Here is a 22,277-nt window from a genome sequence, read left to right as displayed (position 1 = left end):
GTTTACTCTCATGTTGCAATTTTTTGTTTTTTCAATTATTTAAAAAAGGCATCTTTACTGTCAGCCTTTATTGGTGGTTACTTCCTGTGGGGAACATGCATCTTAGGGATTCATCTGATATACACAGGTAGTGTTCATTTATTTTCTGACTTCTCTCATATGTTTCATGTTTTGAAGCATCTCTTTACTTTGGGGCCAATAGAAAAAAACCCAGACAAAACATAGACATTGAATTGATGTATTTAAAACAAGGGACGGTGTACCTTAATCAACATATTAAAAACATGTAAAAGTTGAATTAGCCAAAAGGCTAGCTTTCATCGATAGTCCCTTTGCCAGATGGTGATAGACATCCTAAAAGCAATAATAAAAATAAAGCAATGATAAAAAATAATCTCTGGTAGCATCTAATTGTTTTAAAACACATAGTTTTATTCATTTATTTTTAAATGAATTTAACAATATCAAACAACAACTATCCTTTCAGCAGCAAGATTTACATCTGTAAACAAATCAGATCATCGTCAAATCAGCTTACCTAGCATTTCCGTAAGTTACCGTCACTTTTCACCTACTTTATTTACACACTTATCTTAGGGTTAATATTAGCTTTATACCAGTGACTGTTTCTAAGTATTATCCTTGCTAAACTGCATTTAGGTTATTTGTTTTACCCCTAGTGAGATATTACTGGATATGTATTGCCCCCCATGCACACAGTGACAGTGATTCTTATTATTTAGGCCACCTGCAAAGATAAGACATTAATTTGAGGCTTTGGGATGAGACGAGCAGCTTGAGCATCCAATCTCCCTGCACACCATCTGCCTTAACAGCTCTCTGACACCGGCTCATGTCAAAGCCTTAGTTAGTTGGCCACCAATTACACCCTGACCTCATGTAGATGGAGGAGTTAGAGGGCTCAAACAGCAGGGTATATCACATTTCTTTCAGATAACGTATTTTATTCAATTTGATCTGAATTTTGTGAGAATTTGATAGTTTTTCTTTGGGATTTATTTTTTAATCATGACACATTTTTGTAAAAAATTCTGTTTGGATTTCATTTTTTTCTGGCTTGTTTGTACGGGTTTTTTTTAATTCTACCCTCACAGATTGTTTTCTGTTTTTGTTTACATTTAATTGGTTGAACGTTTAGCTTTTCTCTTACCTCGGTTGAGGCTTTTTCTTATTTTCATTTTCATTTAATCGTTTATTTGAACAGGGACAATGCACATTGATGAACACGTTAAACAAACAATGCTTCAAATGTAAATATGCCGGATTTTAGCTTTGATCTCATTTCCATCCGTAGTCCCTCACATACAACATTTAAGAACATGATATTTATATACATAGCAAAAAATAAATACATGATATGCAGAAAGAGCATGAGCAGCATATACAAGCATTAACCACATGGCAGTACAATGTAGAAGATAAAAGAGCTACATAAAGTGCGATAGGAGATACCCCTGTATTAAAGTGCATTTAGCGGTGATTGCACGTCTATTTGTTTCTCAACCATTCTTTGAGTTGACCTTTAAAACTATTGAGAGTGTGACAATCCCGTATCTTAGTTGGGAGGCTATTCCACAAAGAGCTGCCTTTATTGGAGAGTACATTTTGTCTAAAAGTGGTCCGTCTGGGGTGGACTTCACAGTCTCCTCTGGTTTCTGACCTAGTGCAGCGTCCAGTGTGTTTTTTGTGGATGTATTCCCCTAAGGGAGGGGGGGTAGTCCATGTAAACATTTATTTTAAAAAAAACACATACTTTTAAAAGACTTAAAATTGTCAAAACTCAAGATATTGTGTTTTTCAAGGATGGTACAGTGGTGGTATGAATTTGGCTTTCTGTCAAAAACCTTGATAGCTCTCTTGTACAGCTGTTCTATAGGTTTCAAGTTTGTGGCACAAGGAAACGACCAGTTAGTCAAACAGTATTCAATGTGGGATAGAATCATACAGTGTATGACTTTGCAGCATTGACGGTTAAGAAATATCTAATTTGTTTACAATTTTGCAAATTGAATTTAATGGTATTGGATACTTTCTTAATATGTTTCTTAAAAGTCAAGTTCGAGTCCAGTATGACTCCAAGATACTTGAACTGGGAGACTAGTTCTAATTCTGCTCCGTTTAAGAATACTTTGGATCATTCGATTTTGACTAGTCGTTTTTACTGAACATCATGCATACTGTTTATTTTTCATTTAACTGTAAGCAAATGTTGTTCAGCCAGTGTTGAACCTTGTCCAATGCATTTGAGAGACAGATGTGATTATTTCAGTCTTTTTCCTGTGTACAAAGATGACCGCATCATCGGCATACATTTGCACATTCAACTCACGACATACATTAGGCAAGTCATTAGTGTACAGTGAAAACAGTAACGGTCCACGAATGGAACCTTGAAATCTTATTGTATTCTCACTTAAAAATATTCTCTATATGAATAACTTGCAAAGCACCAGCGGTGACCCACCTGAGGTCATGACACAGCTTTTCAGGCAAAGGAGAGGTAAACAAAGGAGTGGAAAAAATACATCACAACAATAAGTTTATCATCATTTGCTTAAGATTTACAGACAAGTTTTAACATGTGAAGTTTCCATAAATTATACAAATATCCCTCGGGCCAATCACTCAAATGACATCATCTCTCTCTGCTGATGCAGGGTTTTCCAGAGTGGTGTTTAAGTTTAGCGCCCTCATTAGTCCAGTAGGAGTACTGCTTGTTAGAGCCACAACACAGAGACACTGTGCACCATCCTGGAACAGTTTATATACAGTAGAGATGAATGGTTATGCTCAGGGTGATTTATGTGAGAATAAAACCGGGGGGAAATTAAGTTAAATGAGGGACACTATAACAGATAGGCAGTAAAAGTGGTTTAGGAACCATTGAAGGAAGGAAGACAAAACAATGGGAACTTTTTGGCCTCCCAGGCCCAGACACTTTTTTTTTAATCTGCCTGTTTTATCTCAGTTTGATATTATCTCTGCCTTTGCCCCCTTCTATAGAATAGAATAGAATATATTTTTATTGTCATCATACAAAGTACAACATTTATTTGGCAACTCTCACTGCACTCACTCACTTCTACTGTCCTTCAACTCTGTGTTGTCTAGGAGGTTCAGGGTCGGCTCTAGAACAAATCGAATGGGGGGGCAATCATTTACCAAGCGGGGGCACACACTGCCGTCAACAACCAACACACAAACACCAACGCAACTTCAATTTCAAAAAACATGCTGTAAAGTCTATTGTCTTTCACACACATTGCAGGGGTGTAGTGCTATTTTATAGCGCACCTGTGACTTGTGCATACATGCAAGGCCACCAAAACAGAAACATATGGACATAGGCCACCATATAAAAAGTGTGCAAATGTATTTAGTATCCTATCCATGTGAACATGTTTTAGGTGGGGGTGGAACTAACCTCCTCTAGGAGGGTCTGGGGGCATGCTCCCCCGGGAAGATTATTTTTAAGATATTGAAGTTAAATGCATCAATCTGGTGCACTTTGAGAGCAAAATGAAGAGATCTATGGATACATCTCTCAACACCCATATCAAACAGAACTGTAAACAGATTTACTTTTTATTTATGGATATTTTACTAATAACTCCCCTTTTAAACTGTATTCTTGTGTTACTGTCCTATAGTATTTCATACCCGTTTTTCATTTATTCTCTTATTTTTTAATAACTATAATGATCATATAAAGGTGTTCCTCGCAAATACTTGTTTACATAAATGGTGACCAAACCGTTTGAGACCCACAGAGATAACTAAAGTTAACTATCTAAACACTGAGAGAGTCCTTTACCTCACTGAGCTGACGTTATAAGATCCTCTCAGTCTGACAGGAGAGGACTCTCCTCCACCTTGGTGTAGAAACAGCTCTTTATATCCGTTAGCATAGCCAGCTAACCAGATGCTAACAACAACATTCCACGTTACCGCTCGCGCACTCACAAAATGTGCTCGTGCCACACACACAGAGCCGAGCTTGAATGAAACACAGAGACCCAGAAGTACTTGTACTGTACTGTATATCATATTATTTTCGATGGCTTTACTGTATAATCAGTATAACAGATGAACAGATCGCCACTGGGCTTTCATCTAAACACACAGCCACGTAATGATAACAAAACAAAGGTCGGGGGTCATTGGTCAAGCAACACAACAATCAGAGAGCAGCAGTGAGCACACCTCAGGCTGTGTTTTATATTTGTATTTTTTATTTCTGATGTATTTAATACGACGGAGTATTAGGGCCACACTTAGAAAAAAAAACAGCACAAGTCATAGGTGCGCTATAAAACAGCACTAAACCCCTGCAATGTGTGTGAAAGACAATAGACTTTACAGCATGTTTTTTGAAATTGAAGTTGCGTTGGTGTTTGTGTGTTGGTTGTTGACGGCAGTGTGTGCCCCCCCTTGGTAAATGATTGCCCCTCCATTCGATTTGTTCTAGAGCCGACCCTGGTTAGTTATGTGAGGTACATTAAAACGGTTACTGATTAAAACCTGTGTGTGGCAGTATGTGTTCAGAGGTCACCGGGTCAAAGAAATGTGATTGGTCTGATTGCTTTCCTGTCTACAGTGTTGTGAAACATATGTCATAAAGAAATCAGAGACAGACAGACACGTATACGACATTGTATATATTTCCATTCAGAATATTATTTATCCCAGGGGAAATAGAGCCTTTTTACAGTTGCTCTATTTTAGAATTAAAGATGTAGAAAGTTCAATAAAAAGTCATACAAAATGTTTATATAAACATCAAAAGATAAAGTAAGACTGTGCCGTAAAAATATATAATAAAATAGATGAAAAATTACAAAATTAAGATATAAGCATAGGGTGTTTAAGTAAAATGTGCACTAAAGATATTTTTAAAAAACATTATAAAGATATAAAATAAAATAGGATTTCTAAACATTAGAAGGTAAAGTTATGATATGCACATTCTACTACAATGTATACAGTATTGTTTTGTAATTTATAATATGTTAATGCCGAATTGCATAGTTTAAAAGTGTTTGGATGGTGAAGTATTTCCTATAGTTCAAGTCTATACCAATATCATATTTTACCTTCATCAGTTCTTTAAACTGATTTTGAAGTTTATTAGTAATCGTAACACTTATTAAAAAAAAATGTATCCTCTTGGATGAGTTTATGATTACACTTGTCCACTTTGAAAACAAAATCTTATTAAGAGACCCCTTACGAACCCTCTCATAAGTTTTATTTGCTGTTGTTTTGTAATTGCTTCAGTATTCTGACATCAGTCTTTACTCATGCTCTGTTTGCTCTTTTTTTTAGAAATGCTATCGATAAATAAAGTTATAATGACTTCAACATTTCTCATCTCTAAACATATAAACCCACTTTGGTTTGGCCTTCAATTCCTTAATAACTGTCCAATGGATTGTAATGGATATTTGTACGGACATTTATAACACACAGAGGACAAATCGTAATACATGATAACCAATCTCCATCATAAGGTAAAGAATTCAATTTTCCCAATATTGTTTTTATTTAATTACATTTCATTTAGTTGACACAGCCTTGCCTGTTCTTTGTGTCCACTGCAAAATAATCCTTGGTTGCTAACATGCTAACAAATACTGCAAAAAAAAGAGTATCTGCTTAGCATTAGCATATTATCATGCTGACATTGGTGTAGCTCAAACCACACCTATCTATAGCACTACAGAGCTGCCAGGCTAGACTCTTAGATGTGTATGGTACAATTCATAGAGTGATAGTTCAACCACAATTGATTCTATCAAAATATTTACCATCCTGTTAGAAAAGGGAAAATTAACATCTGTTTATCATGCATTTTGACCTTTATTTAAAACTAAACCTCATGATGCGTTTGCATTTTGGTGTTATATTTAACATGCCAAGCAGGGGTTTGTTCTGTGTGAACTTTGATCACATTGCGAAATAATTAAACACAAAAAAACAGTGCCTCCCCTGAACAACATTCACTCTCCTGGATTCCTGCTGGCCGTTCACAGGTAACTGTTAAGATGTAGGCCTACAAACTACATTTAGATAAGAAATGACTATGTGTTTGTAATTGAATTATTTCCCCTCTATTATATTAATTTGTTTAGGTTTAAGATCCTTCTGTGGCCTTTGGTGTGTGGGTTTTATCTGCAGTGGGATCAGAGAAGAAAGAGAAGAAGAAGAAGAAGAGGAAGGTGGCGTGAGGCTCTACTGTGAGTGACAGATTAGAAGTCCTGACGCTGATCCATTTAATAAGGTCAGTCACAAGACAACAGCACAATAAGACAGTAAGCATGTCAGCCATTACTGGAGACACCTGTACATATGGGTTTTGTTTCAGTTAATTAATAGCAAAGACACCGTACAGTACATGTGATTTGTTGTCTTTAAATAGTAGATGATTATGACTGCTGTTGCAATCAAAATTGGACATGTGCGGTAAGGTCAGATTTAAACAGTGTTGGAAGAGGTACTTAGATCTTTCAACTAAGTAAAAGTAGCAATACTGATTTTTAAAAATAATCTGTTAAAAATAAAAGTCCTTCATTCACAATCTTACTTAAATAAAATACAAAAGTATTGTCATTGAAGTACCAAAATGAGTGTTTGTTATACGCAATGGCCCATTTGATAAATTACTGTATGTACATTGAAGCATTAAGGTGTATTACAGCTGGTGATAATGGAACTAAAATAAATGTTATGCTGCTATATCTTTAACCCAGTTAAGTGTCAAGGTCTATTTTTGATTATTTGTATCTCATGTTTAGCTAAACATCTTAATTTGTAAAGAAACTAATAACTAAAGATAAATGTAGTGGAGTAAAAAGTACAATATCGGCTCATAAAATGCAGTAGAAGTCAAAAGTAGTGAGTAAAAGTAACTTAAATTGTATTTATTTGTTTAATACTTGGGTAAATGTATTCTCCACTGGATTTAAAGATTCAATAGCTTTATTATATGAAAAACTGCTGCTATTGGCAAATAAAATGTTAAGTTCCTGGCTCCTCCAACAATGCAACATACATATCTTATAACATAAAAATGAATAAAGAAATAAAATAGTGCAAGTAACATAAAGTAAAATGCAGGAATGAGTAAACTTAACACGTATGTAAAATAGAATAATAATACATTTATAATAATAATACATTTGATTTATATAGCACACTTTAAAGACAACGTCATCTCAAGGTGCTTCACAAAGCTATAAGGATAAAATAATAAAATAAGAAGATATCTAAAGGAGCATATTGAATAAAATATGGTAATATACAAAATAAAAATAAAAGGTTAAGAGCATAAAAGGTTTAAAAATAAAGACATAACTAAAATAAAGGAAGTTGGTGCTGATGACTTATCCGGCCCACATCGCCACTTCAGTACCGGCCCATTGGGATTCGTCCTGAACGTCCCGATGGCCAGTCCGCCCCTTGATTGTAGGTATATGTTGACTATAACAAATGGTTTATATTTTAAACAAGTCTAGTGGTTTGTTGCTGCATGACATGAGACTTTGATGATCTGGTGTGACTTACTTTGAAATGTACAGTTATTCAATATTTAAAATACAAATGTTGGTTTTATTCAAATGAATGAAGTCCAAGTCAGATTGTATTTAATTTAAAGTCATAGCACCCAGTCAACACTTAAATATTCACACATCACCTCTGGATAATGGAAAATTAATGTAAATGTTACCCCTAAGAATGCACAAATTACCCCAAAAAATCTGAAAATATTTATACCTATTTATTTTTATTATTTTTTTATATTTGTTGTAATTATTCTCAATTCCTCATCCCTGCTGTCAATCACTCACCGCCTCTGTCCCTCCGTCGGCGGTTCTCAAGGTTACTTTAGTTCATTGGGAGTGTCTTACTGTACCACGTGATCCTGATGCAAAGTTACTCTGTGTCAAAGCTCTGCTCAGCTGCAGGGACGCGCAGCCAGGGTGGTGTGATGTGGAGGGACCAAAATAACACAGCGATTTTTTTTTCATATGAAACCATTTGCACAACGTTATAAAAACATCTGAAAATATTCAGATATGTGATTTAATAACCATCATATGTACACTTTTGACGTTTAGTTTAGTTTAGTTTTTAAATATATAGGCTACTCATATGACCAAATAGCATGAGTTTTCGGAAGGAACAAACATACTTCCCTGATACAATTACACTCAATATAAACATATAACTCGGTATTGTTTATACAGAATAGACGTTGCATCCCCTGTAACCTTGGCGTCCATCGCATCTCCCATCCGACCTCACAGCGCTCATGTTCCAGCAGGCTGTCATTGCGCAGCAGCCAACTAGGTGAAGGAGGAAAATCCAGCAGGAGGAAAAGGATGCTACAATACGCCAGGGTTTTTTTCTTCTTCCACAAAACACATTAGACACCTGCTGGACTTCGCCATCTCCCGACCAGCTCCCCCACTGTGGTCCGTCTCAGATATATTGTCGCTCACCCCCCCCCCCCCCCCTCCCCCCTCACCCCCTCCTTAATCTCCCAGATTGTCGGCGACTTGCTGCAGTCGATGCTGCAGTTTTGAGCCGCTCCTGCACCGGGACAGCTGACTCGATGAGAAAGAGATGCTCGCATTCGTTTTGGTCTCTGGGTCGCTCTGGATTATATTAGGTGAGTTTAGATATATATTTCTTTATTCATTTTTATGATGTAGCATCGCTGTGATGGGGTTTATAATCAGCGATGCACTTGCCTCGCAAGGGCTGAGGCGCATTGTGTGTCATCCACTGCCGGCTTTTTCAATTCATTCAGGGTTGTGGTATTTTTCCTTTTTTGCAGAACACACTTCGTCGACTGTTCAGTCATTTCGCTGCAGATTTGCTGCACAGAAAGACGCTGGTGGTGACATTTTCTCAGACTACTCGTGTATAAACCCAAACTAGATAAGAAGGTTTAATATCTCGGTTTAATCAGTGTTTACCTTCAACCACAGTGCGTACATTTGTCTTTAATGGTTATTGGCTCAACATGGAGGGATGCTCCCAGGTTGGCTTTACCTACAGGGAGGGGGGGGGGGGGGGGGGGGCTGCCTGCCATGCGGTTGAATGCATGTGGTTCATTCTGCTGTTCAGAAATGTAACATCCACGTCGAAATGTTTTTTCACGTTGAAAATCCAACCATTAAATGCAGGGCTGTCCTGATTGTAAGCCAAATTGGATCAAACGTGTGCATTTTGAGGCCGGCCAGCTGCTAAGGTCGTGTGACATTGTGCGTAGAAACCGGACACACGTCATAAAAAAATTAGGGATCAGCTTCACGACCTCCTGGTGTAGCTAGGATTTCAACCTAAACGATGCTGTAACAAATCCCCACCTCCCATGCTTTTATCAGACACTAACATGTCAGATTGCCTGAAAGCCGGTTGTGAAACTCAGCGTTTTGTGTGTGTGATGTCCTCCGCCATGCCTCAGTCAGTGATGGAGGGAGGGAGGATGAAGAGGATGAGGAAGGATGACGCGCTGCAATTTTACCGGTTCTGATTGGACGGAGCTGTCCAGGAGATAGGGGTGCTGAAATCTTGCGGCCTACCGGCAAACTGGAGAGCTCAGCATGCTCGGCTCCAACCGACCGACGCCACCCCCACCCCGGTCCGCACAGCGAGTTTGGGGGCATCGACACGTTTCACAGAAGCTCGTTGACCTCTAGTTGTCTTTAATATGCGCATGGAGATTTGTGTAACAGATATAATCTCTTTCGATCTTTGTTTGTCAGTGTTACAGAGCAGATTAGAGTCACGCTAGCGTTAGTGTTGTTGCTTTGTATGTAATGTGCCACTAAAGAGTAAATTCTCAGCGAAGGATTATTTTTAATGGATTGTGGAGGAAGGTTACAACAAGGCTATTTCAAGTGTAAATAGACCTGGGTGTAATTATGTATTCCTCCACCAAATAGTATAGTTCTTCAACAGTAGCTGCATGGTTGCTAAATTACGACCTTTAACAGTTAGGATTGTAGTGAGTGTTATTTAATTAACAAGCAGCCAATCAGAATTAAAGCCTGGATTTGTTTAAAAAAAATTAACACTTCTATGAGGCTAAAAGGGCTCTTGGGTAGATTCATGACACCTTCAACCTGTCAGCACATCCTGCTGCTCCTCAATATAAATAATTCATTTTAATCAGCATCTAGTGCCGCCCCACACAGCTTGTAAACCTATTCTTTTTCCTACCTCAATATTTGATTAAAAGGATGGCGGTGGAGTTGTCCCACCCTTTGGCAGAACACAACCAATCGTGTTTTAGTGTTTAAGCTATTCTGCTTAACATACCACACCCACCAAATGAACAATGACTTGTGTGAGCCATACGTTTTGAATGCTGCTTTTCTATAATTCAAACAACTTCTTGGATGGTATCCAGAATGTACCCAAGCAGAGGGAGGGTGTCAAAAATGATTGTGAAAATGTCTAATACCTGCAAATTAAAGAAACACTGCATAACTGCACAATTAGACTGAATCATTGTGGAGTGTTTCCTGCTGATGCCAGTCATTGTGCACTTGTGAGGGAAATATAGTGAGATGTATCACAGCATGACACATTCCTTTAGCTGCTATGCAAGTGTGTGTTTTTTTTTAAAATCATATGTCAAAGTACTGAATTTAGTCTGAGAAATACACTCTTTTAAAGTCTCAGTCCTGATTAAATCAATATCAGCCAGTTTTAGTGCTCTCAGATCCTCATGGCAGCTTTCCCTCTGAGTGGTGTATTGCTGTTTCAGCATTCAATACATCCTCTTCCAGATATTGTGGGATGCTGGGCAGTAATGGCTGAGACTAAGTCTGTCTGCCTATCACATGCACAAGTAGTTGTTTTATTTTGGACCACCCTTCTGAGTAATGTACAATGTTGTCCATAATTGGATTGTATTGCTCGTCCTTCTCCTTTCAGATATAAGCTCCAAATAGTGACAGGTTTAGCATAAAAACCTATTTTATTCACCAAATATAACTCATGCTCATTCCTCTTCCAGAACAGTTGCACATTTCTTAACTATATGTGATATGTGTATGTAACTGTTAGCCCGTAATAGTTCCCCGTCTCTTGGACTATCCCCATAAATCGATGCATATGCACAGTGGAATACATGTTTTTCTTAGCCTTGCACCCATACTTTAGATTGTTACCCTGAAGAACAATTGTCTTACAGCCCATAAGGGGCCCTAACCCCCAAGGTCGAGACTCACAGGTGCTGGTGCTCACTTTGATAGTAAAATCAAAGTGGGAGGAATGTCATTGTGTGTAATTTGTTTAAACGTTTAAGCATCAGCTGTAAGCAGAAGTGTCTATTTGCCTAGCCTTCTCATGTATCTATGTACTGTGTGTCACTATGCCAGTATGTGCGTGTGTTTATTCAAGGATAGGAGCAGCGCTGTGCATTAAGTAGGGGGAGGGTTGCAGAGAGAGAGAGAGAGAGAGAGTGGTGGAGGGAGGGAGGGAGGGGTGAGTGGGTGTGTCGAGAGAGTGCAGCGTCTGCCGAGCTGAGGGTGGTGTGATACGGAGGCCAGCAAGGCCCAAACTAGGCCAACACGCATCTAGCTGACTTCCTCTTACTTGCCTCAGCTTAAACTGGCCAGTAGCAATAGGAAGGTAATTACCAGTTTTCACAGGGTGATGAGATATCTTCCCGAGGGCCCTTAACACACCACATGCAGACACACACACGCAGACAAAGACCCACATCACGCCTCACCGGCTGCCTGGCTGCCTCCGACGCATTTGTAAGTGCCGCAGCCTTGACCACAGCTGCTTTAACCCTTCTGCAATACAGTAGATCTTTTGCCGTATTTCTTTATTTCGTTATGTTCTGCATTTGCTTGCTCTGGATGTCTATTGAAACTTACGTTCTGCATTTTCTATTTCATATTTATCATTCCTTCCTGATATATCGTACTCCTTTCCATTGCCGCTTGTATCATTCCCAAATGTTCCTATAATTGTTGCGATCATATGTGTTGCATATCAATTCAGGAGAGGAAACGGTTGTTTAGCGTGCACAGGAAGTACACTGTATTACTCCAACATACTGTAACAGGAGGAAGTTGTGTTTTGAGGGGGAGGGTGGTCCATGCTGAGGAATGGCAGAAAGAGATAAGAACGAGCTGTTAAAAGGTAGTGAGCAAGAGAGAAAGTGATGTGCAAGCATGATTAGGCATTTGTTTAAAAGCAACAAGAAAGATTAAATGCATTGAAGCAAATGTAATTAATGCAAACCCTGGCAGAGCATACTATGAAATAAGCATTTCAAGAATAAGAGAAAGCCTTGCAGGATGTCTTTAAATAGAGTGTGGTAGTGAGGTTATTACTGGTCAACTGCCTCTGTGCTAATGGGCTGTAATCTCCCCACGCTGGACTCTAATCATTGGTGATGGGCCTCAGATGGGCCGATGAGGCGGGACTTAAAAACACACTGCTGCATTTCCTCGACTTTAAGCTTCAGAGGTCACAGGAAGTCTAGCTGGCCCATTCACAAGCCCTCATCCCTGCAGCACTAACACCAAAGAACAGAGAAAGAGCACACTGTGTCATTGCGTTCAGGGGACATCAAAGTATAGCTTTGGAGCTGCTGCATTAAACTAGGGACTGTTGCAACTGAGGTCTCATGATCAATATTACTCATGTTGTTCAAATGGACTGATAAAGGGACCCCAGCCATTCACAGATCCTCGGGTGGGCGACTATTCAGAGGATGACCCATTTGTGGAAATGTACCATGGATGAAGTCAGCTAAATTCCCTTCCAAAAATATTGCCACTACAACTTTCAGCTCTTGTGTGAGTGGATACAGCTGCTAAGTGTATGTAATTCATGTTTCAGTCAAGGCCAGGGTTTTATTGAACCTTTTGTTTGAAATGTTGCAAGTGCAATCCATGCCTTTTGTGCACACTGATCCTCAAACTCATACATTGTAGTTAAAGGCAGTACCTCTTAATTGAGCAAGACACCAAACCTACCTACACATTCATGGATGAAGCTAAACGGCCAATTTGGTTTATTGCGCGATTGCATAAATGAAACAGTCTTTGAGTTCACAATCTGATAAAGGTCATTGTTGTCGCTGACCTGTTGTTCTTCTGTCGCACCAGCTGAATCAACAAACTCTGCAGAATCCTACAGGGATGAAGACCAATGCTTGCATGTACATGTGTGTCCCTGGGGTGCGTTATTTATTTCACTACAGGACAGAAAGCTGGACTCCAAACTGAGACATAGGCTGGAGAGAAGGGATGGTTTTAACAGCTAAGCAAATGACGCTGTTTATCTAACAGTCATGCAAATGTAGGCACACAATCTATGTCAAAGGGGAAGATACACATTTCTAATTTATTTCTAAAAATCATAAATATAGAGAGCAACAATGACAGTAAGATGTTTGCTCCTCTGCTGGAGGCCAATTGTCCAGCAGTGGCTCAGTCAGCAGGGGCTTGGACTGTGAGCTGTAGGGTCGCTGGTACAAGTCCCCGAACAGACGGAGTGTGGACTGCTACTTTGAGAGGTCCCAGTTCACCTCTTGGGCCCGGCTGTGGTGCCCTTGAGCAAGGCACCGGACAACCCCCTTCCCCCCCACTCCAATTGCTCCCCGGGCGCTGTACAATAGCTGCCCACTGCTCCTGGTACTAGACTCCTGGTACTAGGATGGGTTAAATGCAGAGAACACATTTCACTGTGTGTGCTGTGTGCTCTGCATGTGTGACCGTTAAAGACGGTTTCACCCCTCCGATTCTATTCTATTCTATTCTCTAATTAGGTTTCTGGCATGCGGTGAGTCTCCTGTTGTCGGGCTATTTAAGGACAGGAGGATGTTGAGTGCTAGCATGCTTGCTAGTTCAAACTGGTTTCTTCACAAACAGGTGCCAGGAGTCAGCAGATTTTGATCATTTCCTGATGTGTCCATCCAGCCTATAAATGTTTCCAAAATATGTGTTTCGCAAATGTTTCCAAAATATGTGTTTCGCAATCACACAAATGCCTTGCAGAGATGGCCAACATAGACGTGTGTTACAACAGGAGAGCCAGGGAAGATGAATCAACGGGACACTTGATTCCTAGAATACACTACAACAAATATCCTCAGTCAAATTCCAATACAAAAATGACTTACTCTACAATCTGATTCTTTTTTGTTGTTTGTGTCTTAAAATTAAACAAAAATATTAGTTTTTACTCCTGTAAAGTCGATTTAATCCACATCCCATGCACAGTGGTGTAGTGGAATGAGAGTGGAGCTAGTCTTTATTTACTGATGTTTCCCCTCTTATGCCTCTCTTTTCAAATACTGAGACCACTGTCCCCACTGCAGCCAAGCTGCTACATTTAATACAGTGCCAAACACATGCAGTGAGGTATGTTACATGAACATCATCTTAGGAACCCTCTTGTTTTTAAAGTTTGCATAGTTGTTGTGCATGTACAGAATATTTTGGCTTCAAAATCAACCAAGCATGCAGGCCAACAAGCAAACAAAGAATATAAATATGTAAATAACCTGTTGTGGTAAGTCAGTATCAGCAAACTTATCAAATAACATCAGTGCTGTGGCAGTTATTGTCTGAGACCTTTCTTAAAATGTGGGAAAACAGAACAAAGATACAAAAATGGTGTAACTACTTTGACATTGTCTCTAAAAAGATAACATCCTCATGTGGCCAGACATTTTTGTAAATGGTGTTTCTGCAGAGTTGACCCAGAAATCCTCAGAATCAGAAAACCTTTATTAGTCTCATGGCGGGGAAATGTACAACTGGTCACAATAGCCTAAAAATCACACCTGAAGTGTTCATCTAAAAGATTCTATGCATTCATTTCCAGTCAGTACATCCAATATTTTGGAGTCCACATTAAGAAGGCCACACTCGTAGGACAGGTTTCTCGACCAGAAGAAGTAAACATGATGGATGTTTGTTTGTTTTGTTATGACACGGTTCAGCTGCTCTTGTCCTGTTGGCACGAAACCGACATGGAAAGGATCTCGTCCGTGTGTGTGTTGTGCTGCCTGCCTGGCTGGTGCTTTGTCATTGATCTTCCTGTCAGAAGTGCGCAGATACATCAGCTGTACTCTAATATGGAACAATAGATATAGGATATGTTGATACTTTAAAGTGGGAAACAGAGGCTATGACAGCGAAACATCTACTTGTTCTGTACAAAGCGATGCAATCTAAATTTGTGAAGCTTGAGGCAAAGACGCTAAAAAGATGGAATAGATAACTATTTATTCTAGAATATGAAACGTGGTCTATATTTTTCTTTAAATTATAAACAGAGCATAAAAATAACATTCACAGAAGAAAATATACTTTAAAAGAGAATATGCAAGGGAGGCCAATAACCTAAAAGCTTATTTAGATGAAGACAAACATGTATTTAAAATAAAAAATACATCAAAACTAAAACTGAACCATTTAGGCAGGCTTTCCATCTGGTAAACAGCTTTTTTTTTACAATTCGAAAATTCATTTATGGACAAAAATGTCAGTTTATAAAACAAAAGGACAGGAAGCTGTATGAAACTTGAAAATCAATAATGAATGCAATATTTAATTCTTAGGAGAATGTTTATTTTTCACAAATATGAAACTATTCCTTTAAAGAAATAACAAATAATAACATGTTTTTGATATAATAACTTCGTTATCCATGTTTTACATTTCTAAGATCACTTTTTAAATGCTAAAATTATGTTTCAGTCCATTCCAAACACCTGAATCTAAACCTTCATGCCTTTACAGTAATTACGTCTAGTTGTGGTTTAGCTCCAGCTGTGCACGGTGGGACAGTCTGTGTACTAAACAGAGGAGGACATTTCACCACACGATTAACTTTGACATTGTGAATACTTCTACACCCATACACATGCCAAACAAGTGTTGTTCAGTTCAGAAACATAATCAAGTGGTTTTTATTTTTTAACATTGTGCTCAACATTTCCCAGCACTTGAGCAGCTCTAATTCCATGTCAAGATTACTGGAACTGCAAATAAGAGAGGGGACAACAGAAAAAGAGGAAACATCAGATCAATGCAGTAAAAAAGAAAGAGAAGCAGAGTGCTGCGGTGTTAGAAAAGGCACATTACTAGTTTCACACACACTAAAGGGTCATGTCATGTTGTGGTTGTAGTTTCTGTCTGAACAGAAACTTGAGTCTCGGTGAATTAAGAGGATTTGAGCCCAAAGAGTTTGGGAAAAGCAGCATCAGGGAATTCACTGTAGAGAGCACTTCAGGGCACTGTGCTTCTGACTTGAATCAGTGGAAATTACGAGCTGTATTACTGTATGTGTGTCATGTGTCTGTGATCTTTTACAGATGACTAACAGGTGACTGATGACATGCTACCCACTGACAGCACGGGCAGAAAATAACATCTACAATATTTACCAGTGTTGATTTGATTCCTAAAAATGTTTCACAAGTGTTTCACAACTCTGATCCATGAAAATACACTTTACACTACACTGGCATGTACTTGTAGTTCTGTACAGGAGGTGCACATTTCTTTATGGTGTGGCCTGATGTTTTGTTCACCTTCGATGAATTAGCGTCTCAATCTACCCTCATGCGAACACTAAACAGCATAGGTTGATTTGTTGTCCTATGTGCCACAGTGCAAAGAAATCACACGTAATGTGTTATATGCATCACACCTTGCAGAGTTATTTTTCATAGTACTTCAAATAGTGTTAAATATCTTACAAATTTGAGGTGCTACTTTTCTAATTTAGAGTTTTATTTTAAATGTTTCTGTGTTTCTTTATCCCTGGTCTTTTAAATATATGTGTCATTAGGTGCAATACCTACGATAGAAGACATTAAGTGACAATTACTCATGCGATTTTAAGGGGTTTTCAGAGGCTGAGGGGATTTTTTAATTCTAACTCTATTCAAACTCAGTGTGGTTATGTCCACTGCACTTGTGGGAATTAGGCCTTTGCCAACCTTATGGGAGTTGAACTCTAGAATCAACATTTTAAGGATCTTTTATATTTCTGATTCCAGTATTTTAAATTTGAAGCTGGCAAAAAAAAAGAAGATTGATTATTTCTCAGCCAGTGTTTAAATTCTGCCAATGTAGAGAGCTCTCATTTGTATTCATTTTAGGATTCTACACTCTTGAATCCAGTCTTTCAAAAACAAATGATATTGGCAGGCATGCATAGCCAAAATGAACAGGCCTGTTTCCTGTACACTGACCAATGGAAGAAACTCTTTAAGTCAAAGACAAAGGCGCAACCTCAACCAAACTTAGAGATCAAGCTATGCTAAAGGCATGAATTGGCTGACAGCATAACCACTGAGGAGAAATGAGATGAGAGACAAAAGGGGTTCCTATCAACATGTTTTGCGGTGGAAAAATACAACTTAATAAGGTTAACAATTTAAAATACAATTTAAGATATTAAACTTTACTTTAGGGTGACCTTGACTGTACTGTACTCCTGGTTAAAATCACCATTTAAACATCACCTTCAGAGTTTTAGTCCACTCTCTAAAGCTGGTCTTAAATTATCTTTGGTCGGTTTTAAAAGTCATGGCTTCATGAAACTTGCTTTTAACATACTGCAGGTCAACCTGATGCAGCTTCCCTTCAGTAAAGTGTTGAAAATAGTACGTCTACACAAAATAACAGGAAAATGAGGAAGTCAATATCCCAAGGACTCACATATTTATACCTATCATTCTCACTGTTGTTGCTGCAGCTCTGTGCATGTGTTTGCAATGGAGAGAGAGTAATTGCAGACAGGAAGTGATTCTGATTGGCTGTGAGCTGCAGCAGTGCCTCAATGCCATTGGTTCAGGCAGGTGGGGCTGTCTCTGACTCATTTCCCACGGGAGGGAAGGAAACCCTCTAGTCAGCTCTGCAGACAGCCTCCCCCTCAGATGAATAATTCATCTCCCAACGTGTGTGTGCGTATGTGTATGTGTGTGTGTGCATGCGTGTGTGTGTGTTTGTGTGTGTGTGTGTATGTGTGTGCGTGTGTGTATGCGTGTGTGTGTGTGTGTGTGTGTGTGTGTGTGTGTGTGTGTGTGTGTGTGTGTGTGTGTGTGTGTGTGTGTGTGTGTGTGTGTGTGTGTGTGTGTGTGTGTGTGTGTGTGTGTGTGTGTGTGTGTGTGTGTGTGTGTGTGTGTGTGTGTGTGTGTGTGGCTGAGCCTTGATGAGCACTGTGCCTGTCGTGTGTGTGTATTCTATCTGCTTTTTAGTCCCACCACTTCTCAGTGCTGTAGGCTACTGTATTCTGAGCTGCTTTTACAGTAAGAGCAATAATGCGGGGGAAGGCCTCCCATTCACCCCTTTTGAAGCGTAAATGATGTGTTTAAGGTCCCAGGATTAGGGTGGATGAGCGTGGAGGTCAAACGCATAAAACACTGTTATTAGACAAGACAAGCTCAAAGTAAAACACTCCTGAGAAAACTATCGGTAGGTCAATTTGCACCTGGATCACATATCTCTTCTTTGGACCTCCGCAATGAAACATGCTGACAACAAACTATCGTTATTGCATGTTAAAGTTTACTACTGTAGCAAAGATATGCAGGTCAGACATATTGGAGGCTGATAAAACTGTCATAGTTATGTATATTTTCAGCTTGCCAACCTTAAATTATTCAGAAATCAGAAAACGGAAAGACAATGACAAAAGCCTTGGTTTACACACCTCAAAGCCATTATTTGGATACCTCCCCTGGCACACCTTATTTAGCTTAATATCTTTTTTTTAGATCATACCAAGATGCATAAAAATCAATAATTGAAAGTCTAATTATCCCACCAACTATTGATTTCAGACATAGTCTAATCAGACTACAATTGTATTTAATACACATAAAATATGATTGCCAGTGTCTGAAGTTAGTATTCAGAGTCACTCTCGTAAAATGGCTACTACTGTACATAAACACAAAAAGTGGCTAAATGTTTACAGAAATGATAAGTCAAAGAGTTTCCTGTGTCCCGCAGAGCTGAGTTCCACCCTGATGGAGAAGATGCAGGCCCAGGAGATAATGAGCGGCCTGAGGATACCGGAGATAGCCGAGCTGGGACAGTTCTTCAGCACTCTGCCGACCTCCACGCTGGTGGGCATCGGCGCTCTGACCGCCGTGCTGGCCTACTGGTTGGCTACCAGACCCCGCCCCATCAAGGCCCCCTGCAACCTGCAGCACCAGTCTGAGGAGGTGCCGGTAAGATGGAGCACAAATGTATTCATAGATGCATGCATAAGTAAGTATATTAGGGTCATATGCACAAATGCTGATGACATGCATGAAAGTTTCACACTCATCTGCATGCAAGTGGATCATTCGCACCTCACTTCTTGTTCTCTTACTATCCTTTTTTTGCTCTCAAATAAACATCCTGGCTTTATAAATTGTAGACACACACACACACACACACACACACACACACACACACACACACACACACACACACACACCACACACACACACACACACACACACACACAGTGTGATTTATATTTTTATCAGGTGTGTCTGGCAGCATGTGTTGGAAATGAGAAACTCCTTTGAAATGTTTTTAGACTGTGAGGTGTTTTTTTCTTGGTAACCTGACTTTGTGTGTCTGACAAGCACACACATGCAGGCAGAGAGAAACGAAAGTACACTTATGAGACACAGGAATTTATATGAAGCAACTTTGTCTGCACCGATTTCTGAGGTGACAAAAGAGATCGTTCGGAGTTCAAGGAACACTATTTTCTTCTTACTCTCCTTTAGGGTTTTGTAAACGTGGTCTCTATGATGAAGAATTAGATATTTTTGGGATTTCCTGGGTAAATGTAGCTTTTAGTTTTGACAGTGTGCTGTGAAGATTTATGGGGTCATACTGTCTCTTTGTTTCTCTCTCTCTGGTTACGGCAGCATGAAAATGGAGGTCGCAGGTCCATGATGGGTGACAGTTCCAAGCTGCTTACTCATTACCATGACGACGCCAGGACCATGTACGAAGTCTTCCAGAGAGGCCTCCACATATCTGGTGTGTAGGATGTTAGGGGGGAAATAAGCACTCAACTGTGTTGTGTGATAAAACCCAAAGTCATGACTCTGATGCTGGAGGTAAAATGAATCCTCTGGTTGCTGGTTGCCAAGGTGATGCCCATCGTTGCTAAGGGTAATAGCACCAGGGCTCACAACCAGGGAGTATCAAGTGACCAAGTGACTGACTCCCAGTGCAGGGATATTCCTTCCTATTTGAGGTTGTAAAATAGAGGCCGAATGAATTGAATGGTTAAGCTAGAGCACATCTCAGAAGTATAAGTAAAGCATTTGCTTACAGAGCACGTTACTACAAACTAAGTTTTTCAGTCCTGGCCTTTTAGTGGCTATATTCTCCACTGAGGTCACAAGCTATTTGCTAAAGTATGACTGTCAGCTGTTTGGTGTTTAGGAGGTATAGTACAGTGCCATTCTAAACGTTTTTGGGTGAAAACTACACCATGAGAGCATTGAAAGTAAACCAAAACAATAAAGTTGTGGGCAAAAATAGACTGATACTCAAATTAAGCTTCATAAGGCCAGAAAAAGCTACAGATTTTGTTGATAGTTTTCTGTATGTTTATCCATACAAGGGCTACATGGTTTGTCTTCAGGACTTTAGGATCGATCATACCTTTTCAGTCTGACTAGGGAGTGAACACACACACCAACAATAAGTAACATGGGTTTTGTAGCTATGTGGTTTGGTAATACCTATTGAAATGTATTGCTTTGTTTAGAAACAAGTTAACATCATATAAACCTTATAATTCTGACCCCCCTTTGATTTCACTGTGTGTTCAACAGGTGATGGACCTTGTTTAGGCTCGCGGCTCCCTAACCAACCTTACAAATGGATATCCTACAAAGAGGTTGGTGCAATTTGAACAATGACAGGTGGAATGAGGAGTGAGGTAAATTAAAAAAAGAGATTTCCAGGATGCCTTTTTATAGTGGTAATTAAGCTGAATATGCTCTAGGTTACTGTTTTTAAATTATATGTGCAGTCATAATGTCTTTCCTATTGGTAAAACCACAGCGTTTTCTATAAAATCCTATCTATCATCATCAGCTTTGTAATGACATTTGATGAGCTATCCTCCGGCCATCCATCCATTTAAGTAACTATGTAATTCGACACTTGGTGTAGTTTGCAACCTGAGTAGCACAGAGGCTTTGTTGCACCAAATCTGCCTAGCAACTCAGCATAGCACCACCATGATGGTCCAATGAAGAACTGCAGTCTGTACCAACCACCCTAAATACATGTTGTAGTGTGGGTTTATAGAAAGTAAGTGATGTTATTAGAACTAGTTAAAACCTGTCATTTTATCAGATTATTAACTTGAATCACTGGCTTCACAATAGTGTCATGAAACATTGGCTTCTTACCAAAACTAGATTCAAGCAAATACTAGTAAACACAAGGCTGAAATAGTGAATGTCATGGACATTTGGAAATGCTTTAAGGGGAGTTTCATTTTGAAATCCTCCCAGTAAAGCAATGCCAAAGTCAATATGAGAAGTAGCCTAAATTACACAACCGTCAGTTGTATTGATGTGACTTAACAAAGGTAGTGGTGGGTGGAAGTTGTGTTTCTGTTAACTCATTACATTATAATTTCCGGAAAAGTCAGACAAGTCTAGGTTGGAAAAAAATATGCCCGGGCACATTCTTGTTTTGCATCTTGTTGCCCTAGCACAGTAACATACAACCTGTCTTTCACAATAACTGAGGAATTAGATTTTTTCAGAAATGTTATTGTGTTTTTTAGCTGGAGCATGACATAAAATAAACCCCATGCTGAGGTGAATACTAACCAAATGTATTTCCCTTTTTTACAAAATCATTCATTTGGAAACATGATTACTAAATATAGCCAAACAAAGACCAATGCCCAAATGCTAGGGAGAATTCCTGTTACCCAAGCAATTGAAAAGCAGAAGGAAGTTATAAAAAGTGTTCATGAAGACTGAAAGACAGGCTCAGCATTTGTTTTGTGCCACTTGGTCTAATCAGCAGATTTCCTGCCTTCGCTCTTTATAGGTGACGGCCCGCGCTGAGTATCTGGGTTCAGGCCTCCTGCACCAGGGCTGCCAGCCTGACCCAAACCAGTTTATAGGAGTGTTTGCCCAGAACAGACCAGAGGTGACTCTCAGTTTTTGTCTCGATATCTGTCTGTCTCTGTCTCTCTCTATCCATTCAATG

The 22,277-nt window shown here is 39.3% G+C and overlaps 1 protein-coding gene across 5 annotated transcripts in view; it reads left to right on the top strand.

Moving 5' to 3' along the window:
- Nucleotides 1–6,034: 6,034 nt before the first annotated feature.
- acsl6 (acyl-CoA synthetase long chain family member 6) overlaps nt 6,035–22,277 on the top strand; it is a 33,479-nt gene continuing 17,236 nt past the window's right edge. Inside the window, exons 1-7 of one of the 5 annotated variants that reach the window (XM_079651564.1) lie at nt 6,038–6,053; nt 6,153–6,301; nt 8,568–8,692; nt 19,035–19,255; nt 19,955–20,069; nt 20,876–20,940; nt 22,116–22,217. In XM_079651564.1, the coding sequence (XP_079507690.1) occupies nt 8,647–8,692; nt 19,035–19,255; nt 19,955–20,069; nt 20,876–20,940; nt 22,116–22,217 (549 nt within the window). In that variant the 5' untranslated portion in view covers nt 6,038–6,053; nt 6,153–6,301; nt 8,568–8,646. Of the gene's footprint in view, nt 6,054–6,152; nt 6,302–8,567; nt 8,693–11,610; nt 11,802–19,034; nt 19,256–19,954; nt 20,070–20,875; nt 20,941–22,115; nt 22,218–22,277 lie in introns of those variants that run through there. The other 4 variants (XM_079651566.1, XM_079651565.1, XM_079651568.1 and 1 more) reach the window with 4 other exon arrangements.

This window comes from Notothenia rossii (assembly GCF_949606895.1).
Source record: "Notothenia rossii genome assembly, chromosome: 9".
NCBI lineage: Eukaryota > Metazoa > Chordata > Actinopteri > Perciformes > Nototheniidae > Notothenia > Notothenia rossii.
This window is presented reverse-complemented; position numbering and strand designations above follow the sequence as displayed.